At 41.0% G+C, this 17,996-nt stretch overlaps 2 protein-coding genes across 2 annotated transcripts in view; one reads left to right on the plus strand and one right to left on the minus strand.

Annotated features, from left to right (window-relative positions):
• SSBP4 (single stranded DNA binding protein 4) overlaps positions 1 to 17,996 on the plus strand; it is a 584,851-nt gene that overhangs the window by 419,828 nt on the left and 147,027 nt on the right. The window lies entirely within an intron of this gene.
• Positions 1 to 17,996, minus strand: part of ELL (elongation factor for RNA polymerase II) — a 60,460-nt gene that overhangs the window by 28,117 nt on the left and 14,347 nt on the right. Inside the window, exons 2-4 of the mRNA XM_075282181.1 lie at positions 13,965 to 14,012; positions 10,858 to 10,979; positions 6,258 to 6,421 (exon numbers count right to left, since the gene is read on the minus strand). Coding sequence (XP_075138282.1) covers positions 6,258 to 6,421; positions 10,858 to 10,979; positions 13,965 to 14,012 — 334 coding nt within the window. The remainder of the gene's footprint in view (positions 1 to 6,257; positions 6,422 to 10,857; positions 10,980 to 13,964; positions 14,013 to 17,996) is intronic.

The following is a 17,996-nucleotide window of genomic DNA, read 5'->3' on the forward strand; positions in this document are numbered from 1 at the left end:
TGCAAGGCTGCCACCTGGGTCTTCATCCACACTTTCACTACGTTTTACCACATCTATCCTGTAGCCTCTGCTAATGCCAGTTTGGGTCTTAAGATTCTGCAAGCGGCTGTGTGCTAGGTGTCTTGCATGACTGTGTAATTCCCACCCTGTGGGACTGCTTTAGAACATCCCATGTTGCTGTTTGGGTTCAGGATAGGTTGGTGGCATTGGTTCCATATTCTTTTTTTTGCTTTTTTTTTAGTCCCTCTCCTACTGCTGAGGTATAAACTGACTAGCATACTGTCTGTGAGGGTATGGCCCAGAGGAGGAGCCAACAGCTTTTGATACTCTTAGCATCAGCCTCCTAGTAGCTGGGTCTCTAACCATGGTACTGTGTTCCCCAGTGAATACAACGAGAAAAGGATTTTACGGAGAGTACAAAAATCCATTTATATATGGCTGGTTTTATGTAGGCAAATTGAAAATGCTCCAACTTTATCACAGTGTCTACTGCTGGATAATAAATCTGGGGCTGCTTTAGACTTTCTAGGGTTATACCATCTATTAATTTGTGCTGGGATTTTACACTGCAATCATTTGTAAAAACTTTGCTGAATCTATAGCTTTATAATAAATTAGAGAATCTTTACTAAATGAATTAGCCAGATTGGAAAAAATGGCCTCAAACTAAAAGCAAGCTTGTGCACTTAAAATGCAGCTATTTGAGGCCACAAGAGTAAACCTCCAAAGCATATCACCGCCAGGATTAACTTTTGCAGCAACTTATGTTATAATAGCTTTGGGCTAATCTTCACTCTTCAGGTCCAACAATGAGCCTTGGGAGCCTATGATCCCATTGCTAGTTTACAGGTTGTCCTTCCATGGACCACTTCAATAGCTGCATACAGGTACAACCAACAAGATGTGCAGTTTTGAGGTTGTTTTGTCCTAGTCAGCTAGCCATTACCGTACTATGGCTCCTCTCAAAGCTTCTTGGACTTGTGTTTGACTTTTTCCTGCATTCACTACATAGGCAGCAAGTGAAAAGTATGTAGTTGAAGTCAAATATGTTCTACCACGTGATAGACACTGCCATCTAGAAATAATTGTTATTCACTGTTAGGAGGTTATTGCGGAGCAGTGAATACCAGGCGTATGCTGACCCCTAGCACCATATCAGCACACCAGAGTGTTTCTACCACTAGTTTTTAGAATTCTGCCCAAGTTCCAAATATGAATTAAAAAAAACATATGCCAATTACATTTATTTACAGAAAGAATTCATTCTATAGTCTGAATTCAGTTATGACAGTGTCAGCTTAAAAATGGATCCGATAAAAATACTATGGACACAATCATGTGTTATGGTCCGTTTTTGTCTTTTTTTTTGTTTATTCGGTTGCCAAAATAACGAGACAGAGAATATTAAAGCAGGAAGAAGAGCTAACAATTCAGTCTGGAGCCAACTTTGGAGAGGAGAGTATAGTTTCTTTGTTACAGTTCCACTGTGCTGATGAATATTCCTCCGTCTTTGCTTTTTGATCTTAAGATGACCAGGTTGTGGATGAAGTGGAAACCAATTTCTCAGCAGAGATGGCGGTGACACTTCTGGCTCCATAACATCAGCCCACATGACAAGGAGAGTCTATTCCAGTCTTTATGACTAACTTCACCAACATTGTTGACTCAGCTTGTCTTTTCTACAGACTCTCTTTAACGTTGGGGTCAGGGGAGGGATCCTCAGTGGTCATCAACAAATTTCCCACTCAGAAGGTCTCCACTGACACTTTCTTAGGCCCCGTTCACACGGCGGAAGAGGAAATTCCTCTTCTTTTTTGGCTGCCGGATTTTTTTTACACGGCTAGCCACCGATGCAGTGCATCGGCATTCGGTCACGACATCCTACTCCTGATTAGGCCTGGCTCAATGGACCTAATCAAGAGGGAGTCTCAAGCTGTGGATACTGCAGCTGACTCAGCCGCAGAATCCACCAGAAGATAGGTCATGTCGCTTTTGTTTTCTACTAGCAGAAAAAAAACAAAACAAAAAAAAATAAAAACCACACAATGTGAGTGTCTCCCACTGAAATGAATGGGAGGAGTTTTTCAGGTGGATTTTGAGGTGGATTCCGAGTCAAAATCTGCCTGCAAAAACTCTGTGAACTGACCCTTAAAGAACTTATAAGTCACCTTTGCCTCTGCTTGTCTGGTTTGGTTATTAATAAAACTACATTTTTAATAAAATAACTTTTCTCCCATCTCATTCTTTAAGCCAAGGCTACACACATTTTTTCCCCTATCAGTATGTATAGTATGGGAGGAAATCCACGTAAACATGGGGAGAGCATACAAACTCCATGCAGATGTTGTTCCTGTCGGGATTCAAACCCAGGACTCCAGTGCTGCAAGGCTGCAGTGCTAACCACTGAGCCACTGTGTTGCGCCACACTATTATGTTGTGCCAAACATTAAGTTAATGCTCAGCACAGTAATAGTATTGAGCAGTAATGCCATGGGCACAGAAGCCTTACTCCTGCCTCTCGGCTGTGTTACCCAGCCGAGGGCCGGATACGGCTGCCCCATTACAGCTTGGCCAAAATTTTAATTCCTTGGATGCCGCGGTATCCAAGGGGTAGCGCAATAATAATGGCCACCGTCACTCTCCCCCTGTAGTGATATTGGGGGGGGGGGGATGATCACATAAAGAGTTATCAAAGTTCCTTTACACTGTTTTGAATACTTTGAGTACAGTTTCTAAAATGGAGTCATTTATGGGTGTTTTCTATTCTACAGACTCTTCAACATCACTTCAGAACTGAATAAATCCCTAGAAAACCGCCAAATATAGAAATTTTCTAGAAAGTCTGAGAATTTGCTACTAAGCCTTCTAACACCCTAGAAAAGTAAAAGGACATTAAAGAAATAATACCAATATAAAAGAGACACACGGTAAAGGTTGAATATGAAGAACTGTGTGTGATATGACTGCGTTTTTACCATAATGAACTTTAAAAATGGCTAATTTTATGAAATTTTCAGTAACTTTGTTTTGTTTTTTAAACAAAAACACACACAAAGTATAATGGCCAAAATTTTCCACCAACATAAAATACAATGATACAATGTGTCACAAAAAAACAACACAATCTTGGTGTCATCTGGATGGGTAAATGCATTATGAAGCTATCCTCACGAAAAGTAAAAGATATCATATTTGAAAAATTGGGTCTAAGCATCAAGGCCCAAAATACCCTGCGTCCTTAAAGGGGTATTCCCATGTACATAATCATATCTATATTTATAGATAATTAAAAGTTAAACATTTTTGCAAATATAAGTAATTAAAAATTCTGCAGAGTTTTAAAGATTTTCTCTAACTTTCTTAGTGGTGACAGTCTGTTATCTTGATCGGTTGCCAATGGTTACGGCCACTAATGCAGAAGCTTTCTATGGTCTGGGACTTGTCAGGAACCCAGCTATGATTTTCTTATTGTAGCTGGGTTCTCAGGCAGGGACACTACATGTATCAGAAGATATCCCGGCCACAATAAGGAAATCGGGGCTGATTTTCTGACCTTAGAAAGTTTCTGCATTAGTGGTCATATTCATGGCAACCAATCAAGATAACAGACTGTCACCACTAAGAAAGTTAGAGAAAATCTTTAAAACTCTGCAGAATTTTTAATTACTTATATTTGCAAAAATGTTTAACTTTTAATCACCTACAAATTTAAAAATAATTATGTAGATGGGAATACCCCTTTAAGGGTTCAATGTTGAAAAAATAATGGATGCTTGCAATCCATCATAAAACTGCTATTTTGAACAGACACAAAAGTCCTGCACCCCGTACTTCGTTATTTTTCATGGACAACAGACATGTGATGGATTTGGTGTAAACTGACACTAACTGTCACCCTAGTTGATATTGATAGCAAAATCCCATTGAAAGGAATGGGATTTTTAACGGATTCATGATGGTTCTGATAGAGTCTGTTAATATCTTGTAATGGATGCCATGACGGACACTAGTGACTGCTACCATCGGTAGTGTAAATGCACCCTTATATAGCAGCTTACAAAATTCTGTTTAATCAATATATGAGCTAGAAATTCCTTAGTGCTAAGGACAATATGAAATAAAATAAATAAATAAGAGGATGAAACAAGCAAAAGTAAGCCCCTATATCTCTGCAACCACTCGTCTAGTTATTAGACACTCAATCATTGACTAGTACATTGGTAACTATCCAGTGTCCTGGGGCCAACAAACACAGTGTAGCTTAGTCCTGCACACAGCATAAATGTAGGCAAACAGCCAAGCAGCGCTGTTCAGTGATGTCATCTGGCAAGTGCAGAGCATTTACAGCTCCAGTATACTTGCTCAGATATTTGTGGTGAGGTCATACTATTAAAATACAGGCCAGCTGAATTCTTTGTACAAATCCCATAAATATGTCATAGAAGAGGTGATCTCATCTAGCCATGTGCATCAAGTTTAACTTCACAGGAGAAAGGATTGTGACAATTCTAAAAGTTCACACAGTTCACACAGTCAGCCCCCCCACCCCCACCCCAATGCCAAATCTTAGGAGGCAATACCAAAATATATTATTCCCAAATATTACAGATCAAGCCAGAAATAGCCGTTAATGAATCCTGTATTACCTATGTGGCACTAGTTTTAAAGCCTTTTTACCAAGGTCCATTTTTAAAAAATATTTTTCTACCCAAACACTTCAACTCTTTGTTGATATGGTTCAATTCCCCATATATTGTATTGATTAACTGTTAAAAATAAATAAAAATAATTGTGTCACCTCAGGTAGGGCAAATAAATCAAATTAATTTAATTTGATTTATTGGGCATTTTACCTAGTGTTTTTCCTTTATGCGAGGCTACACTGCGATGTGCTGAATTTGTTGAAGATAACACATTTTAATTTGGTTTTCAAGAACCCATTAAGGCCCCGTTCACATAGGGCAAGAGGGGGCGGATTTTGGCACGGAATCCACGTCATAATCCGCCCCCTCACAATAGCGGTCTATGTAGTCTGTGAGTGACATGTGGCTCCGGACTAGGCCCATTCATTTGGGCCTACACCGGACTGTAGTGCGGTGACTGTCGGAAGTCACGGCAGGCAGATTTTGGCCCTATTCTGACGCAGCTTCCCGCATCCGAATCAGGACCAAAATCTGCCATCCGTGCCCTGTGTGAATGGGGCCTAACAAATAGTAATTTTTCCACTGTGGACTGGGGTACATGCTATGTATAATGTCACGTTCAGAGGACTACTAGATTTCTTGGAAGAAAGCGGTGAGATCTAAAAGGGCTGCTGTACATTACAAGTTCTATGCATAGTCTTTTTCACCGAATTTTTTAAAACAAAAGACATTGAAAAGATAGATGCAAAACTAATGTACAGTATAATAAATTCTGCACCATGTATTAAAATAAAAGACAATGCAAAGGAATATAGTAAAATCTACATTTAAAAAAACAAACAAAAAAAAAAACCCAAAACACCTACACACATTGGAACATCACCAGATTATCAGAAAAAGTGTCCTAGGGAAGTCACGACCTCCCCAGTGATTTTTTTTTTTTTTTTTTTAAATACAAATTAATTAGAAGTTAAGCGGGGGGGGTTAGTTTAGGGGTTAATTCTTATTTTATCCTGGACAACCCATCTAAAACATCAATAAGATGAGGAATGAAGAGGTTATCAAATGAGATAAAAAAAATAAAAAAGTTTCAAGGAAAAGCCATCTAGATATGACCTTTTCTTCTTTAGGGCTCATCTTAAAGCATGTAAGGGCTAGTTCACATGGGGCAAAATGGTCAGGATTTTGACATGGAATCTGCATCAAAATCCTGCTTAGTAAACTACCTCCCACTGAAATCAATGGGAGTCGGTCACCTCCCTTTTTTTTACGAGCGGTCTGTTCCCACTCGCGGAAAAAAGAAGCGAGCTGCCCTGAATCAGCCGCGGAGGTCCGCTTCGCGACACCACCTTCCGGACTAGGCCCATTCATTTGGGCCTAATCCGGAGCAGAAAGCCATGACGAGATGCCAGTGCACTGCCCCGACATCCAATCGCGACAGCCGCAATAGAATGTGTTCACCTGGAACCCCGTGTGAACTAGCCCTAAGTGTTTTTAGTGGGAAGAGCAGCTGTGAGAGTCTACCAAAACTTGAGCTAAACCAACAATTACTCACAAGCAGACAGACCATACAAAAAGCCATGCAATAATAAAGTGGTAACATAACATTCATACCTCCATAACGACCACCCATTTTAATTACTATGGCACTTCTACTTTTGTTCTCCTCCTCGGCTTGGGCCATACTCTGCCGCGCCTTCTGATAGGAATCGTCTGTGGCACATACAGTGATTTTATCCTGGATGCTGCCCAGACAGTCAAGCTTGATATTTCCATTGCTAAAAGAACAAAAAGATAACAGTTTAAGGCAGTTTATGATATATATTAAAACGTGGGTTCACACCAAATGGTTTAAACAACACTAAACAGGTCAAGTCATAGTCTATGGCATCAACTTTAGTACATTTATACCAGCAAAATAGCAACTGGTTAGGGAAACACAAAATGAAGCTAAAAGGTATTCCAGCTATTTCAAGTTGCCCTCTATTCACATTATAGAGGATATTTAGAAGATTTGTGGAGTCCAAGAGCTGAGTCTTCCACAGGAATGAAAATCATCCCAATCCTCAACACCAATGTAGTGGCAGGTCAAGCAGGTACACTTAATTCTCTAGGAGACTGCCAGAGAGCCAAACAATGCACTCGACTATTCCAGACAGTTCTAATAAGTATGAATAGAACAGAAGCGAAAATGACCAACCTGCCACAACCTCCATACACCTGGTAGTGAGGATCCTTTCAGTAAGACCGCCACCTATTGGTAAGTTATCCAATGGACAATGGCTAACATGAAACAATTGTAATAACTCATTAACCCCAAAACTGCCTATTCTACTATAACCAAATTTTTAGCTGTACAAGTGAGGGAAAAATTATAAGGATGATGCTGACAAAAGTACTTGTTCATGTAAATTATTAAAGCACAGAAGCAAAACGTGTATTACAACATCTGTACGGTGGGCCAAATATTTCCCATCTGGTGCGGCTTACAGCTCAAACAACAAAGAAAGTTATTTATGTAAGACACGGGGGGTTAGAAGACTCCCAAGTGCAGATCCAAGTAAACAAGTTGTTAGCAACACTACTTAAAATGAGCACTATGGGACCTTCTAATAATCTGCACAAGGGGCACAGAGCACACGATAAGGCCCACCATCTGTAGCTGCAAGAATACTAAGAACATGACCTAACATATCCTTTGCTCACTCCAGGATGTATGAGTGTTTTGATAGACAAACTCTGCTTTCTCAAAACCGTTACAAAGATGGTGTGTAAGAAATATTTTGTCCCAAAAACAGGTGTTTATTCATGCATATAAAGCAGCCTGCTAGCTACTGCCCTGAGATATGAGCAGTCTTCTCACAACACCAAATTGTACCCTATGCTTCTAGTTCAGAGGGCTCTACTTCTTCAGACATTTAGGGAACACTTGAAAGACTTCCGATGTTTAGTTACACAAAAAAAAAAAAAAAAAAAAAAGAAATTATCTGGGGTACTTCACTTGCACCACGTTCGTGTTTAACAGTTTTTGCACCTTGTGCTAAAAAGGTGGCGTGGCTTAGAGGGAAAATGCAGTGACTAAAGATGTGTAAGTCACTTTAATAATTCTGGAGCATCTTCAGAACACCTATCCTAAACAGACACTGGGCCAGATTTATGGGTCACCACAACCACTTCGCTGCCGGAGGGTGTGCCTCATTTATGATACAGCACATGCCTCCTCATAAACAACATGCGCTCACAGAAGGACAGTGTGCCTGGAGGGGAAACATACACAAGCTCATAGCCGGTGGACACGTTCCACTTCAGATTATGCCAGATTCCTGGTGTAAATGTTGATAAATCTGGTGGGGCTAATGACCCCAACACCTGACCGCTCTCGCCACACCTCCTTTCCACAGAAGGGGTGCAAAAGAAAAGAAAAAAAAAAGTAGCAAAAAACTGCAACTTAATAAACCTTACTATAGGAAGCTCTATGTCATTTTGACACTTTCTGAAGCCATGGTGCTTGTTATTCATAGTCTTCTGTCTCAACCACATGCTTCCATCCTGAAAATGGCTGCAGATGGAGGTGCACATGACAAAAACACATTCATTGCAACACACTCGGCAGCTTGCTAGTTTCCTGGATGTCTAGTACCTGTACAAGTACATTGTGAATTGAAATAGATAACGCTGACTGTGTCGTCCTATGCCCCTCCATCAGCCGTAAATGTCTTTGGCTGGGTTTATACTGAATGAAGAACTGAATGAAGTTATTAGTTGTACATGTTACCATACATTACACCTGTATGATAACTGACATTAAACTGAAAACCTGTGGTGTACTAAGTGTAGTAGAGATTTCTCACGCTAGGTTCACACCTGTGCCTGGGTTTCTGTTTGTCAATGTCCACTTGGGACCCGAAGAATGGGAACCTAACACACTTAAAAAGTGGTTACACGCATCGAGCCCAAAGCCTATAATGGGAGTTCTGCATGAAAAATGCGGATAGAAAAGTCCTGCTTGTAGGAAATTTCTCGCCGCATTTTTTAAGTGGGTTTGGCGACAGAAACGCCAAACAGAATACAGGCGCAGGTGTGAATCTAGCCTTGTCGCATCAATTAAAAAAAACAGCATGCAGTTTTTCAGTGGAAGAGAGAACCCCCCACCACCCCCCCAAAAACAAAACAAAAAAAAAAAAAAAACACAACACACACTGTAAACCTAGCCTTAGGTTTCTTGGTTTATTTCAGGATTGTGTTATTGTGAGGTTTTGTCTGAATTTTGCATTGACTGCTGCAAAAAACACTAGCTTACTTTTTTTTTTTTTTCTTTAGTTGAAGAATCAATTAGATAAAAAAATAAATAAATAAAAAAATCTGCTACTGAATCCCATAGAAATGTATAATTGCAAAAGATAGAAAAAACACAGAGCACACTTTATAGTGTAGATAGTAGATTCACCTTTTTGGATAATTGTAATGAATGTATCAGACCTGGTGGCCTCTCACCTGGTTTGGTTGTGACAGCGTTCACAACTCCGTACTAAGGTGTATATGATACCAGGTATGGGGAGCAGCACGTCTCAAAGGCACCAGTTGTGTCAACCGGGGAAACAGCAGAGGAAAAGGGCAGGACGGCGCTCACAGGTCCAATAGATTTTATTAATAAGAAGAATTGCACATAGAAATGTATAGGAGAGTTGGGAGGCTAATTTGTTCTTATAAAAAGTCAATTCTACCTCAAAATCCACCTGTACAAATCTGTGTGAACATACCCTAACAGATGCAGAACAGATTATACTCAACAGGAGCAGAGTTGATTCAGGCCCCATCCACACAATAGTAGCTTTCAATGCTCAAAGGCAGTCAGATCATTTGTGTAAAATGAATAAAACACCATACACAATTAGTATAGCCAAATCCATAACAACCCCTAAAATAAAATACCTTATTTATGCTACATGATAAATGCCATAAACCTTAAAATTCAGATGTCAGAATTGATGTTTTCTCTGACCATCTCACCTCCCAAAAAATACAAATAAAAACTGATAGCCTTAGGGCTCGTTCACACGGGCACAGAGGGGGCAGATTATGGTGCAGAATCCACGTCATAATCCGCCCCTCACAATGGTGGTCTATGGAGACCGATAGCGTTCTTTTTTTGGCTAGCAGCATGTTGCGAGCTGCCCTTTCTTCAGGCAGATTCTGCGGCTCATTGAGCCGTGGCGTCCGCCTTGCGACACAGCAACCTCCGGAATTGGCCCATTCATTTCAGTCTATTCCGGAGGGGGAAGCCGTGGCTTCCGACAGTCATGGCAGGCATATTTTGGCCCAAGAGTGATACAGCTTCCCGCGTCAATCTTGGTGCCCGAAATCCACCCTTCCGTGGAGTTATGAAAGAGAATGCAGAAAGAGATAAAATGTTGCTAGTTTAAGGCTCAAATGAGTTACATCGAGTTATGTGCCAGCAATATTTGAGGCAGAAATTTATATCTGTAGCAGTTATGGGGTTAAATTAATTAATAAAACAAGACCTGAGGGGCAAGTAAAATTACATACAAGTAATTAAAGAACACCAAACAGATAACCCATGTAATGTCCCATATCACCAGAAACAACTTAATTTATACAGTATTGTAAGCGGCCATTTTCTTGTGGCCGGCGGGCATGCACAGTCCGCTTGCCCTAGGCCTAGAAGTAAGAAGGCACTGCCAAAAGAAGACGCGGTGAAGACCTTGTTCCAGAAGAAGATGGAGGCGGCGCTGGAGAGTTCTCACGCAGCATTGGGACCGCTCCCAGTGCTGTTTGAGCGCTGGGGCCCACCCCCAGTGCTGCGAAATAACTCATTTAAATACAGAGAAAAAACAGAATTTCAAGTGAATGGCAGTGCGGAGAAGACAACGAAAGGTAGGACAAGAATAGCCTTTAAGACTATTCCGTGTTCGTTAGAAATTTTTTTTTTTTTTGAAAGATAGGATCCCTTTAACTGCAAAATCTATAGTTCCAAAATTTGTTTGATGTAATCTCATTTTTTTAAGTCTTAGATTGCAATATGAAGAGAATATCCTGTTTGCTTTGTACATTCTCCTACGGTTTCAGATCTCTGTATAAGAAAGACTTCAGATCTGCCTCAGGGAAGAGATCGGCAAAGAAGAAGTCAGATTTCCTAAAGTATGACAACACACAAATGTTTCAAAAACATAGTTACAGAATGGGAAAAGCTCACCTCTGAACATACTGCTGGATGCAGTCAAAGCTCCCTTGAGGGCTATCCCTGCCAACATTTGATAGATAGAATGTGAAAGTTCGCACTTCTGTAGGGCAGTCTGGTTGGGGGATGGTGATTTGCTGTGAAAGAAATAAACAAGGTTTCAGAGCTGATATACGATATTAAAACTAATTTATATAAATTATATATACATACATAGATTATTATTATTGAACAGGCTGATTTTTTTTTTTCCCCTTTCATTTTATTTTTTGACTATTCAACAGTACCACAATCAAAAGTCACCAAGTTTTACACACAGACATTTCCGAAATTAGACGTGAACAATTATTCTATTTACATTGAAAGGGGTTTTCAGGGGCTACCTGGGTCCAACAGATCAGCTGACCTAAGGGGCTGCAGTGTTTGGACAAGTGGCAAAGCCTCTTCACTGCGTAGCAAGCATAGTGCCATACCTTGTCTAGTGGCCACGCTTTGAATTACAGCTCAGCTCCATTCACTGAAATCAGACTGAGCGACAGCATGCCCATGACCATAACGGCTACAGATTTTTTTTTTTCCTTACAATAGTGATTAGTTTTTAACATAAAAGAAAATGAACAACTGGCACATTATAGTAAAGGGTACAACTATCAGAAAGTAAGAATTGCATGCTCAGCCAAATGTTTAACTGCATATGGAGCAAGTCTAAACAGCAAAAGGACAGCATGGTGGAGATGATCCATCAGACAGGCTGAAGCACCAGGGTGGTTATACAGTGAAACCTCTTGGAGCTATACACTCAAATTTGCAGAGTTGGACCCCAGGAGGCTTTCCTTGCTTTCTTAGTAGGCAGCATGGTTCCCCTACGTATTCCTAGTCCCCAACATGGTAAATACTTAATTCATGGTCCTCATTATTGAATGCCTTTAAAATTATGGTCTTTAGCATTGTGTCAGGATCTGAGTTGTTTACAAAATGGTTGTGTGTTTTTGGTGGAGTTTGTCTGGGGATTTGAGCCGGTGTCCTGTGGTTCTCTGGTCGATTCTCTTTGCCACTAAGCTGTTGGGATAGTGGTTGGGTGTCTGCCACAGTGTCCACTAGCTTGCTTTGTGTCTCAGTGGATGCGAGCTTCAGGTGTGTGTAATTGTCAACCTATCAGGTCTTTCAGGGGTCTGTAAAAGGCTGACTGCTGGCTTTAGTCCTCGACGGTTTTCATGGTTACCAGCTAGGATTCTTGGCCCAGTCTAGAAGGAGAGTTTAGTTGGAGTTGTAAGGTTTCTGGAGCTGAATTGGAAGTGGTGTGAGTTTTGTTCTGTGTAAGAGTCTGTTTTGCCCTCAAACATTCCTACTCAACCCCTGTCTTGCAATTGTTCCTGCCTGTCACTGTTTGGTTTTAGTGAGTTTCTGTTTTGGGTTTCTAGTTTGTTTTGCCCCTGTCCTGTAATACCTTTCCTCACTACTCCATTCTTCCTCTCCTCAATTCCTGTTGTGTGTTTAGTGGTTCTGCTGCACCCGTTAGGTCTCCAACACGTCCCATCCCTAGTTAGTACTGTTTGCAGCAGCATTTATCCTTTCGCTAGGGGTGCCAGCCTCTAGTTTCCCAGTCCCTAGCCTCTTTCAGCTCTCATCCTACCTGTCTGTTAGGCCTTTGTGTTTAGAGAGCCAGTAGTTGTCGGGGCTGAGCTTAGCTCGGGTACAGCTGAACAACACTCTCAGGCAGGGCCTCGTCAGCCGTCGTAGCACTAGGGACAGCTTACCTACCCCGTTTCCCTGGTAGTGCTAGCACCATTCAGTACCATGGTTGTCGGGCATTGACACAACCATGACACATTGACCACAGCATTTAATTTCTAGTCTCTAACATGACATCCCTTTAAACTGTGGTCCTCAGCATGGTTTCCCTCCTGAATTCCAACATGGCTCTCCCCTGATGTGTGGTCTTTTCAGAGGTGCTCCCACTGAAAAGGTGGTCTTTGTAGGAAGATAGGGTGGTCTGCTTATAGAAGAAGCTTCCATATATTATAATGGGAAAAAAAATTGGTTAGAGAGAAAAAAAAATAATCTGTCTTTAAAAAGAATGCAAGAAGTCTGCAAGGAGTGGCCTTCTGGCGAGGTTTCAATGTATATAAAGAGATGATACATGACTAGAGGCACTGAAATTAGTATTTTCGGTCTTGATTTGAGGTGATAAAAATAAGAGTTCGGAATTACTATACCTATTATGTACTTACTGAAAAGGGCCTCCCAGGGGTTTGTAAGTATATTACATAGAGTCAGGGACAAAATCAGTGTCTAAATCCTAATCCATACTCTTAACGCTCTGGCATGACCACTAGGAAGAACAGCATGTCCCCTGTGGCAGAACATCATCAGAAACCATCGCAGGGTATCTTGTGACAGCAGGGTGTGAGGTACGAGCAGGTCTGAATTTTCAAGTTAAGTTGTAAGCATGAGAGTATTCAACAGCCCACAGGAGCAAGAGGTCAAGGTTTTGGATCATTGTGAGCCAGACAAGGTGGACTTCAAGTCCTATTCCCACTCTCCAATATTGGAAGAATTTCAAATGTTTATATGTTAGTTTGGTCTACTGATGGAAAATATCATAGCCATCACAAAGGTGCATGAGAACAAACACTTAGTAAAAGTAGCACTTAGGTCACTGAAGCTTAACAAGAAAGGAAAGACACACTGCATAGGATTGACAAAGCATGAAAATAAAAAGGGGAGAAACGACCAGCAGGACCATTTCTGTCTGGTTGGTAACACAGATTCCTAATAAAGTCAGACACAAACTGACTGACCTATGTTGCACAATATTAACTTAAGAATTGTTAGCAGCAAGGGACAAGACACTGTGTGGCAGCAATCTATAACCTTAAGCTACACTAGGAGTCTCGTGAAAATATCGTCTGATGCAATGCGGTCATGAAGACTAACAAATATACTCTAATTCACTCAGAGGACTGTATGGGAATCTCTCCATTTTGGCATACTTGACAAATCAGAAAGGGAAAGTGATCTGAAACAATGCTCAGAAACATTAATGACACAATGAACATAGTAGACTGAGAAAAATTAAGACGTACCAGGAAAAAATAAAAAAATATGTATATTAATCTTACCCCTTGGTTACCTTGAAATCGAATAGCTGGCTTCAAACTTATGGAATCCTGAATGGGGGGGGTGTAAAAAAAAAAAAAAAAAAAAAAAGGTAGAGATTCATTAGCACAATAAAAAGCTACAAAAAAAAGTCCATACTAACAATATTTCAACTATATAAACAGCCCTATATGTAGTGAAAAGTTGAAGAAAATTAGAGTGTATGTGCCAGGGGTCAGAAATAGTTTCTCAGGGGGTGGGTCTGTGTGCTTTAGATTGTGCAGGATTATGGACCACTTTGACAACAGACCACAGTTTGTAATACCAACAGGGCTTATATCTTTGGAATGGTTTAAAGGATATTGGTAAAAACACCAAAATGCAGTGGATTCAGTGCAGAAGGGCCTATCGGATGATGTAGGTCATTTGAGCTGTACAAACCTGGACACAGGTTCTTTTTGAGTGATCTGCAGTCTCCACAAAGCCTTAGGCATTTTAGCACCATCCTACTCCTGTAATTCAGAGATCGTAACCCACCACCAATGATAACCTTCTTTCTGCCAGTTCCAATCACTCTCCTATCTACAGAGTCAAGCTCTTCAATGAGAAGTCCTGGCAGACAGTCATACAGTTGTGCACACACAAAGCCTTCCTGCATTCATCAACTTCCAGTACAGTGAGACAAGTGTCTGAGAGTCTGCTACACATGCATCCTGCTGTCTATAAAGAATTACTCATCATTTATGTTTCAGTGATGTCACCAAGTGCATGCAAGATAAGGACTCAGCCAGCAACAAAAGCAGCGGTGGAGTTGTACATTTGCTGTTGGATTCCCACAACTGAATAAAGTTTACCCCAGCAGCAGCAAACACCAGAAAGTTCTTTGTTTAGAGGACCCTTTAAAGAGGCGCTGTCATTGGAAAAGGTCATTTTTAACTAATCACATCCTTGCATAGCCTTTAGAAAGACTACACGTACCTTTTGTATGTAAATTGCCTCAGTAGGTTTTGAATGAGCCGGTTTTTATCCATATGCTAATTAGCCTCCAGCGTGCACTGTCTTCTGTGTATACAGCACAGGCTGCTGCTGCTGACTCCTCCTCCCTGCTCTCATACACAGCAGGGAGAGGAGAGATGGAACCTAGTTAGCTTATGAATAAAACCGGACTTATTCAAACACTACTGAGGCAATTTACCGTATTTTTCGGACTATAAGACTATAAGACTATTTTTTTCCCCAAAATTTGGGGGGAAAAGAAGGGTGCGTCTTATAGTCTGAATGTGGCGCCTGGCATCCGCTGTAATAGAGAGGCGGAAGCCGGCAAGTGATAGACGCCAGGGCCTGAGACATCGCTGCGCTCCTCTGCCCTGCATGAAGCCAGCAGCGGGAGGAGTGATGCTATTCCGCTTCTCCGTCCCCCCGCCGCTGGCTTCATGCAGGGCAGAGGATCGTAGCGATGTCTCAGGCCCCGGCACCTGTGATGGCTTCTATCCCTCCCCGACATCCGCCTCTCTAGTACAGCGGATGCCGGGTCAGTATCGGTGGCCTCTTCTCCCCCGGGGCCGGTCCCCACCGGCCCCGTACCTGTGACGTTGTAGGCCGGCTCCTGCGCGGCGATATCGCAGGAGCCGACCTGTTCGGGTGACAGCCGGGAGCCTAATGAGGCTCCCCGGCCTGTCACGGCTATATTAGTATTGACCAGCCGTAATACTAATAGACAGAATGTCCCATAGACGGCAATACAGTTGTATTGCCGTCTATGGGACTTGCAATCAAGTGACCGCAGGTTCAAGCCCCCGGGGGGGGGGGAATAAAATAGTTTAAAAAAAAAAAAAAAAAAAAAAAAAAAAGCTTTAAAAATATATAATAAAAATATAAAATAAATAAAAGTTCTAAATCACCTCCTGTTTTTTTTTCAATACAAGGTGATCTAAGAAATAGACATTCCCCAAAATGGTATAACTAAAAAGTACATCTGGCCCCGCAAAAAAAAAACCGCCCTATACATCCCCGTACAGCTGCAGGGTCATATGTCAATGTGGCCTTGCAGCTGTTGCAAAACTACAACTCCCATATATTAAATATTTTACCAGTTTTTGCTTCAAAATTTTTTTTCCCTATTTTCCTCCTCTAAAACCTAGGTGCGTCTTATAGTCCGAAAAATACGGTACATACAAAAGGAATAGTCTTTCTAAAGGCTATGCAAGGATGTGATTAGCTAAACATGACTTTTGCCAATGATTGAGCCTCTTTAAAACAAGAAATTTCCTAAAATTGTAACAATTCTGGAGTATCTCCTCCCCTTAATTCTCCATTGAGTAGTTCCTTTGTTATTTCTCATACATTTATTAAACTAAATGACAAGTGGGGTGGGGTAGGAACAGTACAACAGTTGTGGGAAAAGATGCAGAATATATTCCTGGATATAATAATTATTACATAATTATGCAAGAGAGATTTTTCTGATTTTCCTAGATGGTCAATGCAAATGACATTTAGTGAAAAATTCAAATATTTGAGAATAAATAGCATTTTATTGGACAAATCTCCCAATGATCACTTTTGTTCCTCACAAATTACAACCTATAGAAGGTTGTGCATAATACTTTGGAACAGTGGATTTCAATTTATTTATTTTTTAAAAAGAAGTGAAAAATAGTCCAAAGTAGGCCAAGTAACATGTTAACACAGGCCCTAATATGATATCGCAATTCTTGCTTTGAACTTGTGAGTTTTTGGTTATTTTCAGCTTGAATTTCTTTGCAGGATGTTGTTCCCAGAACTGCTGTTTTGATATAAACTGCCTCCCACCCTCAAAGCTTTTGCTTGAGGATACTCCAAAGGTTCTCAATAGGGTTAATTCTTGCTGCATGAGATGGTGCATAGTCATGCATGTAGATTATCGTGTTCCATAGAAGTGGACAAACTACATACTTAACAGAGGTAATTTTTACATTTTTTTTTAAAGGACCCTAACGAAGCCTACCAGCTCTCTCCCCAAGATTCTGGCCCAAAACATGACTGTCACCTCCTGGCTGACATTGCAGCCTTGTTGTAACATGGTGACCATCCACTCCACTGTTCATCCAAGGTTGCAAGGCACTCATCAGTGAACAAGACTTTGTAGTCTTCATACATGCCTGGGCCCACTGCAACCATTTCTGCTTGTGAACACAGTTTGGGAATGGCCAAAGGAAAGTTTATACACAACTGCAAGCCTGGGAAGATACCACCAGATTTGGCAATGTGAGCCTGAGCCTGCACATCCTTACACACAACTAAGCTGATCTCTACCAACCTGAGAAGCTTTTAATACATGAAGAGAAACTGATGTTTAGTTTAATTTAGTTGGCTTTATAAGATTTGGAGCATAATTTGAGTAATAGTTTGACCATAGTTTTCCATATACTGTCCACAGTTACAGACGCTATACAGACTCATTCATTTCTATACCCCCTTAGATATATCCATAGTTTTTACAAATTTGTTTTTGGGCCGTAGAAATCATTTACAAAACCAATTAATTGCCAATGTTAAACTGCCAATCTCAAAAATTAAGAGCAAGTGCCCGGCTGGGAGACCCCACAAAAAGGCCCATTTGTGGCTGATGTAGAAAGTTTGTCAGTCACTAATGGGTTAAGACTAGGTAAATTCAACCTCACAAAAACACAGACGCGACCATTGAATTTATTCAACAAAAATGAAGCCAAAGTGGCAGTCGTACGTGAAAAGTTAAAGGGGTTTTCCAGCCCCTAAGGCATACGATAGGACATCAGCACAGGATCTGGTGGGAGTTTGAGGTTTAAAACCCAGTCGCAGCACTATCAAAGAGGCTACTGCAGCAAATTAGGAGAGGAGACAGCTGATTGAATAAATGAGAGGATTTTTACCACTTCTGAGTAACCAGGGTGGTCATCCATTTATGAGTGGTGGTTTGGCCTGACTCCACAGCCCTGATTTCCTATACAGGATTATGAGGGCTGCCATCTTGCTTGAGCTTCTCCTCTGTTCTGATAACTGTAATTAAAGCTTAGTCATGGCAGCAATAATCTCCC

This window comes from Leptodactylus fuscus, chromosome 1 (genome assembly GCF_031893055.1).
Source record: "Leptodactylus fuscus isolate aLepFus1 chromosome 1, aLepFus1.hap2, whole genome shotgun sequence".
Lineage (NCBI taxonomy): Eukaryota > Metazoa > Chordata > Amphibia > Anura > Leptodactylidae > Leptodactylus > Leptodactylus fuscus.